Raw genomic sequence first — 22,713 nt, forward strand, 5'->3', positions numbered from 1 at the left:
GCCTGAATTCTGAGAGTGCAGTATTCTAGTGGGTCGACCTCTTCAATGATGGTGTCATATCATTAAGGCCTTTGTAGGTGAGTAGGAGATTTTAAATTATTTCCTAAATATGTAGTGAAGCTAATACAGGACAAGTGTGATCTCTGTTCCTGGTTCTTATCAGGACACGGGTTGCAGAGTCTGTGAAGACTTCAAAATTCAAGATTAACTTCTTTGTCTCACAAAGTGGATAAGCTGTTTTGGGCTCTTCACCCATGCTGCAGCCATACAAATACATATATCATAACCCCAATCATTGGTGGAGCATTATAATAGGGAATTACAATAGTCAAGACGAGTTGTGTGTGTATTTGCAGAATGTTGACTGTTCTTCATATCATAACATTACCATGAATGTAGAACATATGCGGCCATATCTTATGCTATAGGATGCCTTCTCCTACCCATATACCTTTCCTGTACTTTTCAGTCTCAATTCCCCCAACTCAAAAAAGTTTTAATTTTGAAAGTAGTTGTTTTCGTTATTTTGATGCTCTACATGTCAATGCACTTCGCCTTGTGTGCTGCACCTAAAAGCAAAAACCGAAATGTTTGACTGAAAGAAGGTGGCCCTGCCTGCCCCGTTGATGGCATCATGGCGCAGCTGATAGTAATAATGGCCCACTAAATTAATATTCTTGATAAGCGGAGCATCGTTTCATCTGCAACATTGGAGTTAAAAGGAAAATTAAGTTGTATGATAATATTACGTATTTCCTTTCTGTAACCTGTGTGGGTGTCTCTGTAGTTCTTCTGACAAAAACTGACCATATTGATTTAGTTATAAATTGTGTCGGGTCATAAATCTGGATCGTTCTGATAACTTTCCCTTATAGTACTAATTATGTACAAAACGTTGGACTATATTTCGATGTCTTAAATGTGTGCCTCATAAATTCTAGAGCAAACAGACAAACATAACACAAGAGGGGGGAATATAGGCCATGGCACACACGTTTATTCAAACAGCAGCAGCAATTGGTTTTCATAAGGACTTTAAACGTGCTATTTTCCATATTCTCTCACCCAAATTCCAGAGAAACAAAGGTTTCTGCAGATATGTGATCGGTCTTTTTAGTGTTAATCGGTGAACAGTGCCTCCTCTTACGTGTAACGTCAACTTTGAGCAGCGCGATGACGTCAGAACCGGAGACGCTGATTGGCTGTTCATTCAGACCGGAGAACCGGAAGTAGTCTCAGAAGGGGAGAAGGCAAACTGATATTTTCGTTTAATGCAGCCTACTATTAGTGTGTGAGTTATACAAGTGTCTTATGAAATGTGTAATTGTATTCGCGGATGTTCTTCGTCGACATGAGGTAAGAGTCTTTCTTTGACCTCAGCTAGTGTGCTCCAAATGGTAGCTGCTAAAGACAACAATGAGGCTAACTGTGTGTTATTTATGCAACACGTTTACGTTAAACCGCTGGAGACCACAGGATTGAGCTAATAGTGAGTGAAGTCCAACATGAGCCAGTCTAAAGCGTTTATTTTTTCAACGCCACCTCTTCGTCTTTTCATTGACAGTAAAACTGTCTGTCAATAGAGGTGCAGTTAGTAGCCACCACAAAATCAATGCAATACAATGTAAGGGCAAATTCACCGAGATGAAGTGCGCAAGGGAAAACGGTAGTCCAGCATAGAGATGCCATTGTAATATATTATTAATATGCATCCAACATGAGTTACATAAGCACTCTTCAGCAGCCCCAAACTAGTTTGATAACTACTAAACATATAAATATACATTTGCAAGTGACTTGTGGACTTCGTGGTTCAATAGAGAGGGACAATATAGATATATAAAAACCGTTCTGAACCACACTATTGAATTGTACGTCAACAACTTAGTCATAAAATGCTTCATTTAAAAAAAAGAAGCTTTTATTCAGAAATATTTGCTGGAGCTGCAGGGCTGGTATTTATTTGAGTATATAGGACTAGTTTTTTCAAGGAAATACATTAATCTCACCAGAAACATCACAAAAGCTGTAGTTATATGGTATTACAAGTTATTATAAATAACTTAAGGTGATGGTCTCTCTCTCGCTCGCTCTCTTGCTCTCTCTCTCTCTCTCTCTCTCTCTCTCTCTCTCTCTCTCTCTCTCTCTCTCTCTCTCTCATACACACATATGTTTGCATGACACCCCCAGTTTTAATCTTAAAAAAACACACATTATGAAATATTTTCAATATAGTGTGATACTCATATGTCATTGATAGGTAGCCATAGACACATTTAATAGAAAAATTCATGTTGTTACAGTAGGAAAAAATATATATCTCTTGCCCAAAACTCCTCAAAAAAAGTTTTGAATTGAGAAATCTTAATTGGTGGTGGTGTGTACATGTGTGTGAGAGAGACAGGGAGTGAGGAATTGTAACATTAAACAATGTTATTTATCTGATTTGTTTACCGTTGGATACTGTCATAACTGCACAGACACACACACCTTTGAAGCTCAGCACGCTGTAAATCATGAATGGAAATATATAAATGAACGTAATTCTCCCAAAATACACACCTTTGGAAAATCTCAAGCCATATGCATTTAACAAAGCCAAGAGTATCAAAAAAGAAAACTGAAAAAGCCAAAGATTTCCATAAGGTGCTCAAAGGGTTAACTGCAGCTATGTACATCTAAATAAGATTGAAACAGTTTATGGTAAGAATGATTTGCTGATTCAAAGCTAGGAATACATCTTAGTAAGTATGTTTGTAGATACATACTGTTTAAAATAATTGCATAATGCAAGTTCTGTTTCAGAGTGTATTTTCAGTCTTTGCTAATACCCTGTCTGTCCTTGTTTTTCAGCTTGGTTTAGGATGTCAAGGGAGGACATTGAACTTGCCGGTGGATAAAGACGCCAAACATTTCCATATTCTCTGTCTTAGGCCGTCGAATGTCTTTGACACTGACAGCTATGAGTGACAGCGCCATAACCAGCAGGCACCAACAATGGTCAGGGGTTGGGCAAACACAGCCGCCTCTCCGTGGCCCCTATATCTCAGTCATCACCAACAGGTTAGCATGTGTCTGCTTCCAATAAGTTCATTTTAACAAGACCACAAGGCAAATAGGGTCAAGACTAGAAGTATTTACACGGTTGGTAATTTTTCAGTCTCCGAGCTACAGTACAATAATTTTGAGTTAAATTATAGATAACGTTTTAGATTAAAATTCACTTTTTCACTTTAATTTTTCTACTTCATTGTCTCCTGGTGCGACATTCTAGTTTTTAACTCGTAAAACAGTCACTTTTAGAAATGCAGTTGACTCTGTTTTAGTTGGGGGGTTGTTTTTAGTCTGGACGAGCAGTAACTCACATTTGCTTCCTGATGGTCTAATTAATCCCAACTGTCGTAGCCACAGTTTCACTGCAACCTCTTTCAGTTTCTGTTGTAGTGGCCTCTCTGTCTTTAGTCCTGTCTTCATCATATAGGAGGCTGCTCAGTCAAACTGAGATCAGGTGACTGACTCAGCCAGTCAAAGATATTTCTCTCTAACCTCCGTAGCTCTTTGTTTGCTCTATAGCAAGCATCAGAGCTTACCTCTGGTAGACTAGGTAGATATTCTTAATAGACACTGCTAAAAACTATTGAGGGAACAATTACGGTCACACTGCATTGGTGCAAATGAAAGTGACAACAAGTGCAATACAACAATATAAGCAAGACAACCCCCCAACAGGAAATGGTTTTGATTGTGGTGGCCACAGACAATTGCTCTCTCCTTATTCTTCCTGACTGATTCCTCTCTAGTTTTGTGTTCTGCTAGTGTCTTTGTCTAGCACAGTCTCAAGAGAATGGAGGAGATAGATTAGGCGTTACACGAGGAGAGCTGGACAGGGCCAGAGAAGGGTATTACCCCAGCAGCAGGACCCGTATCTGTTCCTTTGTGCAAGGTGGAGCACTGCCAGATTCCTACAAAATTACCTTCAGTAGGCCTTTGGTGTACATGTTTCTGACCAAACTGTCAGAAACGGTCTCCATGAGGGTGGCGTGAGGCCCCGACATCCTCTAGTGCAGGGGTTCCCAAACTTGTCCATGCCAAGGAATCCTGTATAGCAGGACCCCCAGCTGCAAACTTTTTTAAATTACGTGTGCAATATGATGGCAAATATCCAAAATCAAATTTACAGCTTCTTAATATATTTCTCTTTTTTTTTTTTAATAACGAATAAACTTTCTGATATCTTTTACAAACAGTCCCTGTCATTTCTGTACAGTTATATTAACCCTAAACACACATATATATATATATATATATATATATATATATGTGTATATGTGTGGGGTTTTTTTTATTAAAAGATTGGCATTAGAAGAAAAAAAAAGATTAGCATCCAAGGACACATAGATTTCGAATGCAGTGATTAACAACATCTAAAAAACATATTTAATTTAACTATTTTATATTAATTGTCACATTGTCACACAATTTCCAGTGCTCTAGTAGGACCTGTGATCACAGCCCAGCACTGTGTGCCTCGATTGGCATACGCCAGAGAACATCAGAATTATTGTCAGGTTCACCACTGGCGACCCGTTCTCTTCACAGATGAGAGCAGGTTCTCACTGAGCACATGTGCGAGGCGTGAAAGAGTCTGAAAATGCTGTGGTGAATGTTATAAATGGTAAATGGTCTGAATTTATATAGCGCTTTTCTAGACTTGATGAACACTCAGAGCGCTTTAAAGTACAGTACTTTAAAGTTTGCCATTCACCCGTAGATAGGGAGGACTAGGTCCGAACCACCTTTATGTTGCCTGTTACATGATTCCGGCATTTGGCGCAGGGACAGTGATGGCTGGGGAGGTATATCTTTGGATGGTCGCACAGACCTCAAAGTCATAGCCATCAGTACCCTAATATGTACCGGGATTACCCATTGTCAGATCTTATGCTGGGGCGGTGGGCCCTGGGTTCCTCCTGGTGCAGGACAATGCCCGACCTCAAGTGACCAGAATGTGTGGGCAGTTCCTGAATGACGATAGCATTGATCATCACATATTGATTGACACTTTTCTCAAATGAGAATCAGCCCGTCCCTCTCGCTCTCTTCCTACCGTACTGAAATCCACACACACAAAAACCATGTCATCGTATCATTTGAGCAGTGTATTTTGAGTTCCTGCTTTCTTCTCAATATGTTTTGTTATGTTGCAGTAAAATACTTTTTTTGCATTGTAGAACCACCAACCTTGTGATACGAGGAGCCATGCTGTTCTCTGTGGGTGTCTTCCTGGCCCTGGTGCTGAACTTACTTCAAGTACAAAGAAACGTTACTCTCTTTCCCCCTGATGTCATCAGCAGTATCTTCTCTTCCGCCTGGTGGGTGCCACCCTGCTGTGGCATGGCCTCAGGTAGGTAGAAACATGCCCTGTAATAGGTTAAAAAATTCCTGTCTGGATTATTTTGATTATTTTGCATGTAAAACTGTACTGTAAAGGGAAAGTGCCTATAAATACAGACCATTTACCATTGACATTTCTTGAAAGATAAGAGTAAAACCAGAGGAGGTTTTAAGGTCTCGTTTACAGTTTTTGTGGCAAATGTTTTCATACAGCAGAAGTTTTTAATAGCTCTGAGAACAGCACGCAGCTATGCTAGTCTCCGCTGTAGCCAGAAGACCATCTCAAAATTGCACATACACAGTAACTGCCAGATTTGCCTTCGTCCTCACATACATTGTTGGAAAGCATGTGGCTACAGATTGATCACAGTAGGAGGATAAATAAAGATTTTGTTACAACAAATGCAAACAGAAAATAGGAAGAATGTTTACCACGCACATATACATATACCACTTATTAAAGGTATGTCTAATCCTACAGAAGCGTATTGCATTCACTTGAGAAATAAGAACCTTCATAGATACATTTTTATTCCAAAAAATATTGGTGCTGTTCTTCTGAATTTGTTAGAAAATTATCTTGGAAACTCCAAGATTAGCTTTCATGAAAAATAAAATAAAAGAAATAGCTGTTTTCCTGAAGCTCCCACCTGTGTTGAGTACTGTGGTCAAGCCAGCCGCCTTTTGTGTTTGTTAGGTCAAACCAGCAGCATTTCGTGCTTCAAGTGTGCAATTGACTGAGCATTTACGGTAAACAAATGTGGAGGCGATCTGACGTTTAGAGGAGCTGTATTTTTCCTCAAAAGAGTTCTGTTTATTTAACATATAGAAAACCGTACATGCCCCTGGTGGTCTTTCCTCTTAAAGTATATAAGTAAGTAAGTATATACATAACAGTATATAAACATAATTCATGATGAATAAACCCCCTCCATGGAATGAACCTCTTCTGCTATCTTTGATAAGGTATAACAATCTTTTTTGCTTTAAGATCTTATGAGATCGTTATTTTTGGACTAAGTACTAGTCAGACTACTGTCACAAATATTGTAAAGTACTTATAGTGTGTACTTTCTGAGTAATTTTGTGTCAAAGTCCCCTCCACAGAACAAGGATGTGCCTATTCTGCTATCTTTGATAAGGGATAAAAAGCTTTTTTTGCCATAAGTCTTCATGAGAATGATATTGGTGGTGAGATGCTGTGTTTTAACGTCATTTTTTTAGAAGAAGCAATGCCACGTTTTGCCAGGAACATAAAAAAGGACCGAGGATGTCGCACCTTGTTAAGCCCTATGATAAATGTGGGCTATACAAATACAAATTGATTGATTAATTGATTGAATCCAGCATGTTTTTATAAAGATCAGCCCTTACTGTGAGTGATTAGAGAAGAGCAGAGGAACAGAGGAACTTTTTGACCAGTGGGGCCATTTGAGTACTGTTAAGGCTATAATCAGAGTTTTCTCCACACAAGCCTTATTGCATTCACGTGGAGAGCGTCAAATTGATCAAACTGTAATCAGTAGGATTAATGTTGTTATTTTATTTATTTATTTGGGGGGTGGGGGGTAACTTCAGCATAACACTGGAGCACTAGGTAGGTGCCCTCTGTTTGCCACTGGGTATTTCGCACAATGGGTTAAATAACTAAATTAAATTTTCTTTAAAATGTTGAGTCATGAGTACATTTTGTCTGTATTTTATTAAGACCCTCAGTCACTCAATAAGAAAACAAAATGATCACTTACTTACTGCCCGTTAGTTGAAACCAGTCGCTATCTGAAGTAGGGCTGGGCGATGTGACCAAAACTGTTTTCAAGATAAAGACTTTCATATTTTCACAATTTTATTTTTGAACATAAGTCAAGGCTAACGTTTTAAACTCTTCCTTATGGGCAGAATGATGACAAACACTTATTAAACAGAAATTATAAGAAAATTCTAATATTACATAAGACCAATTAAACAAAGGATTTTTAATACAGAAATGTCAGCCTACTGAAAAGTATGTTTATATATTTATGCACGCAATACTTGGTTGGGGCTCCTTTTGCATGAATTAATGCATCAATGTGGCGTGGCATGGAGGCGATCAGCCTGTGGCCCTGCTGAGGTCTTATGGAAGCCCAGGTTGCTTTGATAGCGGCCTTCAGCTCGTCTGCATTGTTGGGTTTGGTGTCTCTCATCTTCCTCTTGACAAGAGGCCAGTTCTTGACCTGAACTGGCCTGGTTCAGGTCAGGAGAGTTTGCTGGCCAATCAAGCACAGTGATACCATGGTCATTAAACCAGGTATTGGTACTTTTGGCAGCGTGGGCAGGTCCCAAGTCATGCTTGAAAATGAAATCGGCATCTCCATAAACCTTGTCAGCTGAAGGAAGCATGAAGTGCTCTAAAATTTCCTGGTAGACGGCTCCGTTGACTCTCGACTTGATAAAAGACAGGGGACCAACACCAGAAGATGACATGGCTCCCCAAATCATCACTGATTGTGGAAACGTCACAATGGACTTCAAGCAATTTGGCGTCTGTGCCTCTCCACTCTTCCTCCAGACTCAGGGACCTGAGATGGGAAAGTTTTCGTTTTTCATTTAGTTGCATAATAATTCTGCACAATAATAGTTGCCCAATAATTCTGCCATATATTCTCCTAAGAAAGCCAAAACCTCACTTTCCTAAATATTCAGGTTTGAGGTTTATTTACATTTTGGATTGCCTGAGAGCACTTTAGTAGTTAAATAATAAAATGAATCCTCAAAACTACAACTTGCCTAATAATTGTGCCCACAGTTTAAGTACTTGCAACCCAACCAAATATCAATCAATCAAATTTTATTTGTATAGCCCATATTCACAAATTACAATTCCTCTCATAGGGCTTTAACAGGGTGTGACATCCTCTGTCCTTAACCCTCAGCAAGAGTAAGGAAAAACTACTAAAAACCCTTTTTAACAGGGTAAAAATATGTAGAAACCTCAGAGAGAGCCACATGTGAGGGATCCCTCTCCCAGGACGGACAGAAGTGCAATAGATGCCACGTGCAGGAGAACATCATCAATAATCAAAGTCTCTAGCAGCATTTGATGAGGGTAGACATCCCGAAGGACAACCCCAACATGACATGCCAAGCAGTCCCACTGCAAGCACAGTCCATGCTCAGCAACCATCTAGACCACGATCCACCATCCAGACCAGACGCCACTCCAGTCCTCAGTCACCGTCCACCGCCGCCCACCAGGACCCATCACAAGCCTCCACCGCGGTCCTGGTCCACCGCCCGTGCTCAATGCCAACGCGACACAGGATCCGCCACCAGCACCATGATCAGCCCACATGACTCAGAATCCGCCACACTGGATCCAACACCGCGACCCCCGGTGCGCGATCCACAAACCGCAATCCATGGTGCGGCCACAGAGGCCCTGGATCTGCGGGTGATAAAGCAAAGGGATTCCGGGGAAGGGGGATAGGGATGGAGAAGAGGAAGGAGAAGCTGGAAAGAGAAGCTCCGTGTGTCATGTGTCATAAAATAGAACAAGTAACGTTCTGGTGCACTAATTAGCTCTAACTATGAGCTTTATCAAAAAGGAAGGTTTTGAGCCTACTTTTAAACGAAAAGATGGTGACTGCCTCCCGAACTGAAAGTGGTAGATTATTCCACAGCCGAGGGGCTTGATGGCTAAAAGCTCTGGCTCCTACTCTACTTTTAGAGAATTTAGGGACGACAAGTAGGCTTGAATTCTGGGAGCGGAGTGCTCTAGCGGGTTTATAAGGTACTAACAGCTCTTTAAGGTAAAAAGGCGCTATATTATTAAGGGCCTTGAAGGTGAGGAGGAGAATTTTAAATTCTATTCTAGATTTAACTGGAAGCCAGTGTAGCGATGCTAATATTGGAGAAATGTGCTCTCTTCTCTTTGTTCTCGTCAGGACACGTGCTGCGGCATTTTGGACAAGCTGTAGAGTCTTTAACGACTTACTGCTGGAGCCAGATAATAATGAATTACAATAGTCCAGTCTCGATGTAACAAAGGCGTGGACTACTTTTTCTGCATCTTTTTGGGAAAGGACATGTCTAATTTTTGAAATATTACGCAAGTGGAAAAAAGCGGTCCTAGAAATTTGTTTTAAGTGACTATTAAAGGATAAATCAGGATCGAAGATCACTCCCAAGTTCCTGACTGTTTCATTGGAAGCAAGGGCAATGTCGTCTAGCGCAGCTATATCATTAGATAATGCATCTCTAAGGTGTTTGGGGCCAAGTATTATAACCTCTGTTTTGTCTGAGTTTAATAAGAGAAAATTGCGGGTCATCCAGGTTTTTATGTCCTTGAGACATGTTCTAAGTTTAGTTAATTGATTACTTTGTTCAGGTTTTATTGACAAATATAACTGGGTGTCATCCGCATAGCAGTGAAAATTTACAGAGTGTGTCCTGATAATGTTTCCTAGTGGAAGCATATATAATGAGAATAAAATTGGGCCGAGCACAGAGCCCTATGGTACACCATGGTTAACTTTGGTGCGCACAGATGACTCATCATTAATTTGCACAAATTGGGAGCGATCAGAAAAATACGATTTAAACCAGTTAAGGGCGGTTCCATTAATGTTAATTAACTGTTTGAGTCTTTGTAATAAAATTTGATGGTCAATTGTGTCGAATGCTGCACTGAGATCTAACAGAACGAGGACAGACACAAGTCCCTGATCTGAGGCTATTAAAAGGTCATTAGTGACTTTTGCCAAGGCTGTCTCTGTACTGTGATTGGCTCTAAACCCCGATTGAAAGTCTTCATATATATTATTTTCCCGGAGAAACTCACACAGCTGATTGGCAACAACTTTTTCTAAGATTTTAGAAATGAAGGGGAGATTAGATATTGGCCTGTAATTGGCTAAAACCTCTGGGTCTAGGGTGGGTTTTTTGAGTAGGGGTTTGATGACAGCTATTTTAAAAGACTGTGGTACATAACCTGATGATAATGACAGATTGCTAATGTTAAGTAACGAACTCTCAATTAGGGGCAGAATTTCTTAAAGTAATTTGGTAGGAATGGGATCTAAGATAAAGGTTGTTGGTTTAGAACCTGAGATTAATTTGGTAAACTGATCACGGGTGATCAGAGAGAAGCTGTCTAAGTAATGGGTAGGATTCTCAGCCGTTTCTGAGATCTCTGTTGTTGGGAGGGTATTAGTGCCAATTGAGGGCAGGAGATGGTTGATTTTATTTCTAATAGTTTGAATTTTATCATTAAAAAGGGTCATAAAGATATTGCTATTCAGGGATCGAGGAATACTGGGTTCGGTGGAGGTGTGACTCTCTGTCAGCCTGGCTACAGTGCTGAAGAGAAACCTGGGGTTGTTTTTATTCTCTTCTATTAGTTTTGAATAGTAGGCGGCTCTTGCTTTGTGGAGAGCCTTTTTATATTCTTTAACACTATTCTTCCAGTCTATTAGATTTTCAACATTGTTGCTGGAGCACCACTTCCTTTCTAGTTTTCTTGATAATTGTTTTAACTCATTTGTCTGGGAATTATACCACGGAGCTAATTTACTATGTTTGACATTTTTCTTTTTTAGAGGCGCTATTGAGTCTAATGTTAATCGTAATGAGTCTGCAGAGCTATCGACGAGGTGGTCGATCTCAATGGAGCTCAGGGTTTTAAAGAATTTGTTGTTTATATCTACTGCTAATACGGGTTTAAATGTAATTGGGATTATTTCCTTAAATTTAGTTACAGCACTATCAGGTAGACATCTAGAAAATGAATTTTGTATTAGTGGCATATATTCAGTTATTGAAAAATCAAAGGTTATTAAATTATGGTCTGATAGAACTGGATTGCGCGGAAGTACTGTTAAATTTTCAATTCCGACACCGTACGATAATACCAAGTCAAGTGTGTGGTTACAACAATGAGTAGGTTTGTGCACACACTGACTGAAACCAATAGAGTCTAGTATTGAAATAAATGCTACTCTAAGGCAATCTTTATTATTATCAACATGAATATTAAAGTATATAATAATATAAATACTCACACTACTACCAAATACTCACAACAGAATCAAATGCTTGGTAGTATTTGGTAGTGTGCTAAGCCTGCTGCAAAAATGTAGCCTCATTGTGTTGTCCAAATGACAGTGGCAACTTACTTACACTATTGGCACTATTTTTAACAGAAAATCACTTTTTGCACAATGTTGTTAATGTACAGATTTTTTGCACTTTACTTATAACATTTAATAAAACCACCACAGTGAAAAGGGTGTATATAATGTATATACTCATCATTTTTTAATCAAATTTTATGTTCTATTGCCTTTTTATTTCTTTATTCTCTTATTCTGACTTGCCTGCTGCGGTAACAACTGAATTTCCCCAGTGTGTGGATCAATAAAGGTTGATCTTATCTCATCTTATCGTATCTTATCTTTCATGCTGTTTGCACTTTTCAGAGAGATGTTTAGGTCACGCACTCACGTCCTTGTCCACAGTACCTCCCTACCGGCACTTAAGTATATGTATTTAGACAGAAATTAACCAAACACAATTTGAAAAAATTTCTATTGAATGCTCACAAGGACACACGGTCTACCAGGTGCATTGCATGAATTAACTATTATTATCTAATTAAATTAAGTATAACATGTTTAGATAGGCTTTTCATTGGATGTTTGAGGGGCCAGAGCACCCTGTATTAACGAGCTGCTACTGCTTTGTTGTGTTGTGAATAATTAGTAGTGCTGTGAGTATTTGGTAGTATTGTGAGTATTTGGTGTTGTTTTCTACTTGCCTCTTATGTGTTTTCACATTGATGATGATTTTTAATCCATTTGCTGTGTCTATTTGTGAGTGTTAGCTTAAGTTGCAGTTCTATAAATTATCAGGGCCGCTATACTTAATAGTTGTTTGATCAACATTCCATGATGTTAAGTTACTTAAATAGAATATGTGGCCCAGGAAGCTCACCCTGGGACAGTCCCCTTTCGGGTCATCCAGGAACCCTTCCATGGCTGTCAGTGTGCCATTAGAATAGTGTAGATGTTACCTGGAAGCCTATTCTGAGCAACACAATACCAGTAATGTTGACACTACTAGCAGTCAAAGTTGTTTGTGTTGCCTCTTGTTTATCTGCATATGCTTATTTCGCCCTTTTCTACCCTCTAGCAATGATTGGACTGCTGTACCCCTGCATCGACAGACATCTGGGTGAGCCTCACAAGTTCAAGCGAGAATGGTCAAGTGTGATGCGCTGTGTGGCTGTGTTTGTGGGAATCAACCACGCCAGTGCTGTATCCTTCAAGATTTTTAAGCTTTATGAAGAACACATGAACAACACAGCAGGAGGTTCTCCCCTCAGACGTGTTCACAGCAGCAATAAATCTTTCAAAGGATTCAGGTGAGGGGTGGTGCAGCAGACGGAGGCAGGATGTAACGGTATTTCTGTTGCGGAGATCACTTGATTTTCTTTACGGCGTCGGCTCTTATCACCACAACATTTCTTGACGTCTTTGTCAGTGTCTTCTACTTGTGTGGCACCGCTTTTTCCTATTGAGATATTTGTTAACTTTATACTTTTTTTTAGTAATGCATCTGTTGTGTGTTAGAAACATCATCATTGCACCCCTTAAAAGATGTCTTGTGTCAGGTGAATAATATTGATTGATATTGATATTATGTGATTTGTTGATACTTATGACTGCTTTTGGCCCACCATGCTCAGCAACAGTAAAGCTTTGTAACTACAGAAGATTCCTTGACCTTACTCTGTCAGAAAGTGGACTTTGCCAACAACATCCAGCTGTCTCTGACTTTGGCAGCACTCTCCATTGGTCTATGGTGGACATTTGACCGCTCACGTAGCGGCTTCGGCTTGGGGATCAGCATAGCCCTGCTGGCAACACTGGCCACTCAACTCCTGGTTTACAATGGAGTCTTTCAGTAAGTTTGCATCTTGACACAATGAAGAACGTAAGGGTCTGACTGTTTTGGGCAGTTTAAATTGTGAGCCTACAGCATTGAGTTTGTCACTGTGTTTATATACTAAGGTGTTATTGGTGCAAAACAACTTAACACCTGTGACAATGGAATTTAACCTGTTCTAGAAAGTAGTCCCTCATTTGTATCAATAAATTTGAAGTTATAGAAAGAAATCTGTTACACAAATATGACATAAAAGTTACACCTTCTCAAATAAGATCTTTTTTTATAGAACCATAAGGTTGTCTGATCTCTGAATGAAGCCCGCCCCAGTTTTGACATATTAACAAAACATTTCACTGAGATATATGGTGCAAAAGTGACACTGTGTAGAAGGTTTTTAATTTAGGATTTCTAACACAGGATTTGTGCACCTGTAATGATGAATTTGAGTTGTAACTTTTGTGCAGATCCTAAAGCATTTCTCTATACAAATGTACAAATTCCCACTTTCAGAGGTGCTCAGTTGTACCTTCATAATTATCTTTCATGTATCATAAATAAGGCCAAGTGTAGTCGCAGTCGTTTTTCTCTCGTAAGCATGGCTGTCTTTTAGACCTTATGAATTTTCCTTCACATCTTTATCTGATCTTATGATACTTTACATTGAGGCAGAGAAAACAAAATAATATAACTTTTGTACTGAGGTATTTTGAAAATTATATGATCAGGATGTGCTTTAGAACCCCAGCGCAGAGGAAGAACAGTGAGCACGAGTCAAAATGGAGAGTTCAAGAGTGATTTAAAAAAATAAATTTAAACACTGGATCTGAGATGTAGTAGCTGAAGCAGAATATATCTCCGGGAGGTCGTTACTGGGAGCACAATCAGTTGCGGTTGGCCATCCTCTCGTTCCTGGCGGCCGTCCGGACCAACGCTGACCAAGCCTCCATCCAGATCCTCCGGCAGCATAAGGTGGGATTGAACAGAGGGGAAGACCACGTCCTCCTCCTGAGAAGGAAACAAAGGGGGTTAGATCCATACCTGATGGTGAAAGGTGTCATACCTGTGGCAGAGCTTGTGAGGGAATTATGGGCATATTCAACCCAAGCCAGGCGGGAACTCCAGGATGAGGGATGTCCGGCAGAGACACAGCATAGGGCTGCTTCCAAATCCTGGTTGGCCCGCTCGGTCTGCCTGTTGGTTTGAGGGTGATAGCTGGAGGAAAAGCTGACTGACCCCCCCAGCGACCGGTAGAAAGCCCTCCACGCCCGGGAGGTGAACTAAAGCCCTCAGTCAGAGACGATATCCAGGGGAAGACTGTGTAACCGGAACACATATGGCTCAGGAGGTCGGCGGTCTCTAGGGCTGAAGGGAGAGGAGCAAAGTGCAAGACCAGTGACATATTCCACAGCGATGTGGCACCATGTATGGCTGGGGATGGGTAATGGTCGAAACAGTCCAGAAGGAGGTTGGTGGGAGGCCTTTCCGCAGGCACAGACTTAGCACGCGGAAAATGAAGGACTGAGTCTCCTGGGCGATAGTAGGCCAACAGCAGTGTCATCTGGGGATTTCCAGGGTTCGTCGAACACCGGGATGGCAGGTTAGCTTGGAAGCATGCCCCCAAAGGAGCACTTGGGATCTGATGGGGGAAGGAACATAGAGTCGGTTAGGAGGACCAGAATCTGGACCAGAATCTGTCTGCTGGGCCTCCTTAACCAAGTAGGAAGGATGGACTCTGGCGGTTTGCTGGAGTTATCAGTGGCCGTCTGTCGAGCGTGTGCCTCAGGTCTCTGGTTGCAGGAACCGGGTCTGTAGGTTTGAAATATATTAAACCTCCCCAAGAAAAGAACCCACCTAGATTGTCATGGGTTTAATGTTTTAGCTGACTGAAGATAAGCCAGGTTCTTGTGATCAGTCCACACTATGATTCGTATATTTCTGACAAATCAACTTTGTTACACATTATGACACCATTGTAAAATACATTTTCTAACTAGTTTTTTGCTTTTTTTAATTTGCACGTTAAAGATTTCCTTTGTCTAGACATTTTGGGAATTATTTTGTACTAAACAGTTAGCCAAATCAAGATTGGCACAGCAAACAGTGTTGAAAGTTAAGTGTTGGTATTTATTATTTAGAGAATTACAAGTTACTTTTCTGTTTTTCTTTTCTGCACAGGTACACTTCTCCAGATTTCCTGTACATTCGCTCCTGGTTACCTTGTATCTTCTTTGCAGGGGTGATAACGATGGGGAACATAGGACGGCAGCTAGCCTTGGTAAGAAATTTATGATTTACTAAGATGAATAATATAATATATATTGAGTAGTCATGAAGACTAGAAAAGCCATTTACCATTTAAAAGAAACTGGCCATGAAAGCGGATTCAGCTGATTGTATCTAACACTTCTTCTTTTCTTGTGATTTTTATGTCAGTATGAATATAAGTTCATTCAAGAAAAGACCCATCAGGACTGAGGAATCACTTGGTTCCATTTGGCCTCTACTCACAATGGCATTGTCTCTGTATCAACCTGAAGCCAGTTACAGGTTATCAGAGAAAATCTGAGGCTTACACCAGACCAGGACCCAGGTGCCATGTCAAACGAGCCCCACTCCTGATGGGCTGCCCATTGCTTTTCGTTGGACCAGACAGTATTTTTGAATGGTTTTCATCAGGCCATTCAGAGCTTGGAGCGGTTAGTGGCTACAATGTAACGTGAGCTGAGGTGAACAGTGAGAGAATTTGTTGCATTTTTTCTTTGGTGCATTTTATCTTTACTCATCTGGAGAGAGATTAACAGCCCAGCTGATGTAGTTCTTCAGATCAGCTCAGATGTTAAAAATCTTTGGCTACATTATGCCAAACAAACTCTTATCACCTAAGTCGGTCAAATCCTTCCTGAATCAGTGGAGAACATGCAACTTATTGAATTTATATTGAGAAAGATATGCATTTACACCAGACCTTGTATTGTATGTAATTAGCTTATATCTATACTTAAACGTTCTTGATAATGGAAGGATGCTGTGTACTGTATGTGCAGTGGTCACCTTCAGCGGATTTTTCGACCTAACCACACTGATACGTACAGTATCATAGGATTCAAATGAAAGGTAAAATGAATAAAGACAGCTTTTTTATTGACTACAAATCTCTGAGGTTGGAAGTGAATTTGTTTCATCCAGACATGACAACACTTTTAATCACATTAAGAATTTTTCTCAGGAAATCACATTAAGGTTTTTAAATACGTGCCTAAATTCAGGGAACAACATTTTAGCCATCTCAGTTGCTTGTTAAAAAGGTTAAAAAGCCAAATTTCTGAGCTTATTGTCTTCTTTCACCACTTGATTGGAACTTGTTGGATTCCTTTTCAAACCATGAGACAGTATCAATTATAATTCTTAATGATGTTGCTAAATAGACATTAAATAAAATATCGCATGTTTGGTAAGATTGTATAGGCAAACGTTTACTGGACATGTACATTGGATTTCTTTGCTCTGAGTTTGTTTGAAAAATTCACTATAGAAGAACTGACTTTAATGGAGGAATACTTTGTTGATCTTGCCCACGAAGAAAACCTATTAAATCAGTCTTAAGCATTTCTTTATAATGTATGATTGGATGTTAAATGGACATTTTTATCACAATTTCTTGGGGATAAAATATGAATACAATTAGCATTACCGCATTTTAATCAGAACCAATAAAAGCAGTGTTATTGTCTTGCTCCACAATACATGTTTGATGATCTGGAAAAAAAAATTCGGGCAGCATATTTTAAATCAGCATTGTTTAACTTTTGTCGAATACGTGATATTTTGAAGTCCTTAAAGGGATAGTTCACCCAAATATCGATTGTTTCAAAACAAACATTAATGTCGGGGCTTGCGGACACTTGAATGACACCACACGAGCAGTATTGAGGCCTGTTGTGTTTTTTTACATCAAAAGTCTCAGTCACCAGTTACTTCAATTGTGTCGGATTCTGCTGCAACGCTGTCTACCCTTGAAACCCCAGAAGTATTTTTTGGACTCAATGATTCACTCACCCCTCCATCTGCATAGTGGTGAGAAGATAATGGGTGAATTTAAATATTTCGGTGAACTATCCCTTTAAAAACTAATTGTATAGTGGTTTTATTCATTTGAACAACTTCTGAAATTTGAACTAAATTTTGAAATCAATTTCTTGAATGTAATAAAAACTGAAATTTGGTAACTGCTTTGGTTTCTGACTCTGTTCATTCCCAATTCATTTTATTATCTAAATTTATTTTCATCATATAAATCTGATGTCAGTAAAACAAATTTACATTAAAAAAAATAGTGGCTCCTGTTGTTTAAATGTACATATAGTGGAAACTAAATAAGATACACCTGAGTAAGGTTGAGGAAGTTTTAGAAATAAACTTTCTGTTTTAACTGTTTATCAAGCCAAATCCTCCTACCTCAGTTAACCCACCTCTTAAAGACAATAGAAAACATTCAAAGCTATGCATATGAGGATGGTGCATTTGTTTTGCACTACTTTTCCACTGTCTTTGGAGCTGCTACAGAGGTGGATGAACATGACGGAACGGAGAGAATATTCAAATTTATAGACATATTTCTAGATTTGTAGTCATTTCAAATAAAATAATTAAGTAAAAAAACATAAATATGATCGTACTTAATCCCTTAACCGTGTCTGTAATATATATTGTATTTTCGTAAATACACACCGCAATAGTAATGTTTAAATCATGATCTGTATCTGCAAGGTAGTTGACATTAAATCATTAGAATAGTGTGTGGGCTTTAATAAATTGTGTTTTCTCCCCTTTTCAATCTTTAATTACTGAATGAATCTTTTTTTTTGCATGATTTCACTACTGTACCGGAAATTAACTAATACTTTCTACACATATTTTTTATTGGTATCTGACTCATAAAACAAAATGGCTTTGTAAACCATGGTCTGTAGTTCAAAGAGTTACTCCAGCAGCTGTCTGAAACCGCATACACAGAACAAATGATAAGAAAACGGAGGCTTGATGAACACAGCACTCTCTGTTGAAAAAGCTTTGCAGTGCTTATAAAACCATATCCCAAAAGTCCATGTTCAAGAGAACAGAAGCATTTTAGATTTTAGGCTCTTAAAATGTATAACAAAAGATTTGATACATAGCCTACCAATTTTCCTAATATAAGATTGTAGCACAGAAGATGCTGTTGCCATATTATATGTAAACAGTTAGATAAACCAAAAACCTATACAATAGCTCTCTTTCTAGACTTTACATTCCCTCATCTCTGTCAAGTAACTTAGCCAACCCAACAGTGCATGAATAATGGGGTATTGGAGTGATAAAAATGCCCTTGAATTAGTGCAAACAGTAGAAGTTTTGGTGGTATTTGCTTAAACCATTGACTTTCCTAAGGTTCCTGTTGATATACACACTAAAAAGACAAAAAACAATTCATACAAATATTTTTGTGTAGTACTAGATGTGTGTTATCCTGGAAATCTCACTTATTAAAAGTCAAAGCTTTTCCACCAAAATAAGTATATGGTCTAAGATTTTGGAACAGTCCATTAATCAGATTTCATTATTACAACATGCTGAGACTTAACCAACAGCTTTTGTGGCTTAGGGGATAGATGGGTTATCCATTAACCAGAAGGTCGGCAGTTTGATCCCAGTCTTTCCCGAAGAAGACAAGGGCAAGATGCTGAATACCGAATGACCCCTCATAGAAAAAATGCTCCCCACAGATGCACTATGTGAATGTGTGCTTGAATGGGTGAATGACAATGACCTCTACTGTAAAGAGCCTTAAGATGTCATCAAGAAAATAAATTCCATATAAATGCAGACCATTTATCAAACCGGAGGTACAGGGTTCCTCTATACACGGTGAGACTGAGGCACTCTTTAGTGACTTAATATAGAAAATGGGATTGAAGTCAGATGTACAGTGCATCCGGAAAGTATTCACAGAGCTTCACTTTTTCCACATGTTGTTATGTTACAGCCTTATTCCAAAATGGATTTTGATTATTTTTCACCCCAGAATTCTACACACTATGCCCCATAATGACAAAGTGTTTTTTTTTTGTTTAAAATGTATCAAAAATAAAGAATGAAAATATAACATGTACATAAGTATTCACAGCATTTGCTCAATACTTTGTTGTAGCACCTTTGGCTGCAATTACATCCTCAAGTCTTTTTGAGTATGATGCTGCACGCTTGGCACACCTATTTTTGGGCAGTTTGTCCCATTCTTCTTCGCAGGACCTCTCAAGCTCCATCAGGTTGGATGGGGAGTGTCGGTGCATAGCCATTTTCAGATCTCTCCAGAGATGTTTAATCGGGTTAAAGTCTGGGCTCTGGCTGGGCCACTCAAGGACATTCACAGAGTTGTCCCGAAGCCACTCCTTTGTTATCTTGGCTGTGTGCTTCGGGTCGTTTTCCTGTTGGAAAATGAACCTTCGCCCCAGTCTGAGGATCAGAGCGCTCTGGAGCAGGTTTTCATTAAGGATGTCTCTGTACATTGCTGCATTCATCTTTCCCTCGATCCTGACTAGTCTCCAAGTTCCTGCTGCTGAAAAACATCCCAACAGCATTATTCTGCCACCACCATGCTTCAGTGTAGTGATGGTGTTGGCCAGGTGATGAGCGGTGCCTGGTTTCCTCCAGACATGACGCTTGGCATTCAGGCCAAAGAGTTCAATCTTTGTTTCATCAGACCAGAGAATTTAGTTTCTCATGGCCACTCTACCATACAGGCCTGATTGGTGGAGTGCTGCAGAGATGGTTGTCCTTCTGGAAGGTTCTCCTCTCTTCAGAGTGACCATCGGGTTCTTGGCCACCTCCCTGACAAAGGCCCTTCTCCTCCGATCGCTCAGTTTGGCCCGGCGGCCTGGTGGCTCCAATCTTCTTCCATTTACGGATGATGGAGGCAACTGTGCTCATTGGGACCTTAAATGCTGCAGACATTTTTCTATACCCTTCCCCGGACGTCTACAAACAATTCCATGGACTTCATGGCTTGTGTGCTCTGACATGCACTGTCAACTGTGGGTCCTTATATAGACTGGTGTGTGCCTTTCCAAATCATGTCCAATCAACTGAATTTACCACATGTGGATTCCAATCGATTTATACGAGCATCTCAAGGATTCAGTGGATTCAGGATGCACCTAAGCAACATTTTTGAGGATAAAATGTATTTAATCCATTTTGGAATAAGGCTGTAACATAACAAAATGTGGAAAAAGTGAACCGCTGTGAATTCTCTCCGGATGCACTGTATGTTGGAGGGAATTAATGTGACTTTGCAAATAGAGCTGGTGTGATGTGAAGACATTTTTGACGATAGAAGATACAACCTCATAAAAGATATAAATAATGATACTAACACATCAAGACTCAAAACTGTCCCACAACATCAATACCCAGCAGAGTAAGCTTTAATATAATAGGTATATTGTGTCAGGCAGTCTTGTTGAATTTAGTCAACGATCAGCCGCCACCATGATCAGATGCTGCCATAATCTACAATCCATCGTCATGATCCATGATCGGCTACCAACACAGCACAGGATTATACATATGAACATGATCAGTTGAGGTGGGGGATCCAGATGAGGTGATGATGACTCTGCTGTAGACTGGAGGAGATTGGGGTGGAGGTGGGTTATGCACGTCAATGAATGATGGCTGACTGCGGAAAAAAGGAGAGGGGATTTTAAAGTTTGACAGGTGCTGAATGATTGGCTGAAAGAGACCGTGGCAGACCATTTAGGAATGCCCACAATCAGCTGATCAATAAGCAGGTTAAGTCTTCCCGACTGAATTTAAGCTGAGCATCATCACTAGAATACAGTTTTTTTTTTGTATTGGTCAGATCATGTCAGGGTTAATATTAATTTATGTATATGTTTTTACCTTAAGAGTTTCTAGATGTTAGTGCCAGGTTTAATGCCAAAAGACAGATAAGTATTAAAAAATAAAAAGGCAAATGTATACCACGTTCAAATTCACAAAACAAAGTAAGTTTGATTTCTGCTATAAGAAGATTTCAGATGTAAAAAACTGGGTTCACAAACCTGTAAACATTGTAAAACCCTGCATTTTATATATCTATATAATGTAGATACATTACCATACCATTGTGAGAAATTTTATGTTATAATCTGAGTATTCTGTGTTGCATTAAACATGGCAAACACATTTAAAGCTCCCGCTAATTAACTGGGGATTTTAAATACCTGACACAAGTGTTCTGCAACTGCAAAATAACACGTCAACTTGTACAGTGTTCATGGCTAATATGGATTAATGTGTCCTGTCTTATTTCAGCTCCCACAGGCTCTTATAGACAAAAGTAAGAGGAATTAAACAGGATTTAAAGAGCCTTTATTGGCATTGTTGCTAAAGTCCAGGATAAGGATACTGTTTCTCTGCAATTTACATGAGTGTATGAGGCAATTTGCTATGTGAATGTTATTGCTCAAGGCTAACTAGCTGGTAAAACAATATGCGTGATGTGTCATAGCAGTAAGTGCTGCTCCCAGAGCTAAACTCCCCACTACTAATGAATTCATTAATCTCTCTATTTATCCCTGACATGCAATTATCTTTTCTCAAAGAGTGAGGGTCCGGCGGCAAGGTTGAGAGCTTGCACATATTTGCAGAAGTCAAGACATAAAACAGGATCCAATCACTGCTGTCCTCATAGACCTGGTACTACTTATGCTATTTTTAGTTTTCTATCAACACTTTGATTTTTGGCTGGACAAAGCATCTGCTAAGCCCCCACATTGGATGTTATGATGCAAAGTGCATTGAGATAATTAATGCTGTGATTTGGCGTGATACAAATAACATTTATTATAATTGAATTCATAGGATTAACTAACTTTTTCTTTGTTAGATTCTCAATTGCTGCACAACACACAAACAGATGGTTACAAAAATGTTTATGGCTTGTATCAGCATTCATCTAACACAGTGTAAGATCAACTTTTATCAAGAGGGGACCTGAAAAGGCTGATGAGAGAAAGAAGGAAACAATGTATCCCTTTACCTCCACTTCCTAGAGCGCTGTGCTTAACCTACTGAATGACATTATAACTAAGACATAAGAAAATATGTGCTGCTGTGCTGCTGTAATATTAATATTACAGCATTAAAGTAATATTATAAATAAAAAAGTAATATTATAAATAAAAATATGGAAACTGGATCTGGCTCAACAATGGGAATACTGGGGCATAAACAAAGGTTTGTATACCGAGTTGCATGTGTAGAGATGGAAATTGTCTCTTCTAAACCTGTTTATGTGTTGGTGTGGGTGAGGTCAGTCCCTACAAGATGAAAATCCTAATGGTTCTA

The 22,713-nt window shown here is 39.4% G+C and overlaps 1 protein-coding gene across 1 annotated transcript; it reads left to right on the top strand.

Annotated features, from left to right (window-relative positions):
• Nucleotides 1–1,189: 1,189 nt before the first annotated feature.
• Nucleotides 1,190–17,553, top strand: insig2 (insulin induced gene 2). Its single transcript, XM_053439996.1, has 7 exons — nt 1,190–1,356; nt 2,854–3,063; nt 5,232–5,404; nt 12,565–12,689; nt 13,172–13,338; nt 15,499–15,598; nt 15,757–17,553. Exons 2-7 carry the CDS (start codon nt 2,942–2,944, stop codon nt 15,796–15,798), a joined length of 729 nt encoding a protein of 242 aa, XP_053295971.1. The 5' UTR covers nt 1,190–1,356; nt 2,854–2,941; the 3' UTR covers nt 15,799–17,553.
• The last annotated feature ends 5,160 nt before the right edge of the window (nt 17,554–22,713 follow it).

The sequence above is a fragment of the Pleuronectes platessa genome, chromosome 14 (assembly GCF_947347685.1).
Source record: "Pleuronectes platessa chromosome 14, fPlePla1.1, whole genome shotgun sequence".
Lineage (NCBI taxonomy): Eukaryota > Metazoa > Chordata > Actinopteri > Pleuronectiformes > Pleuronectidae > Pleuronectes > Pleuronectes platessa.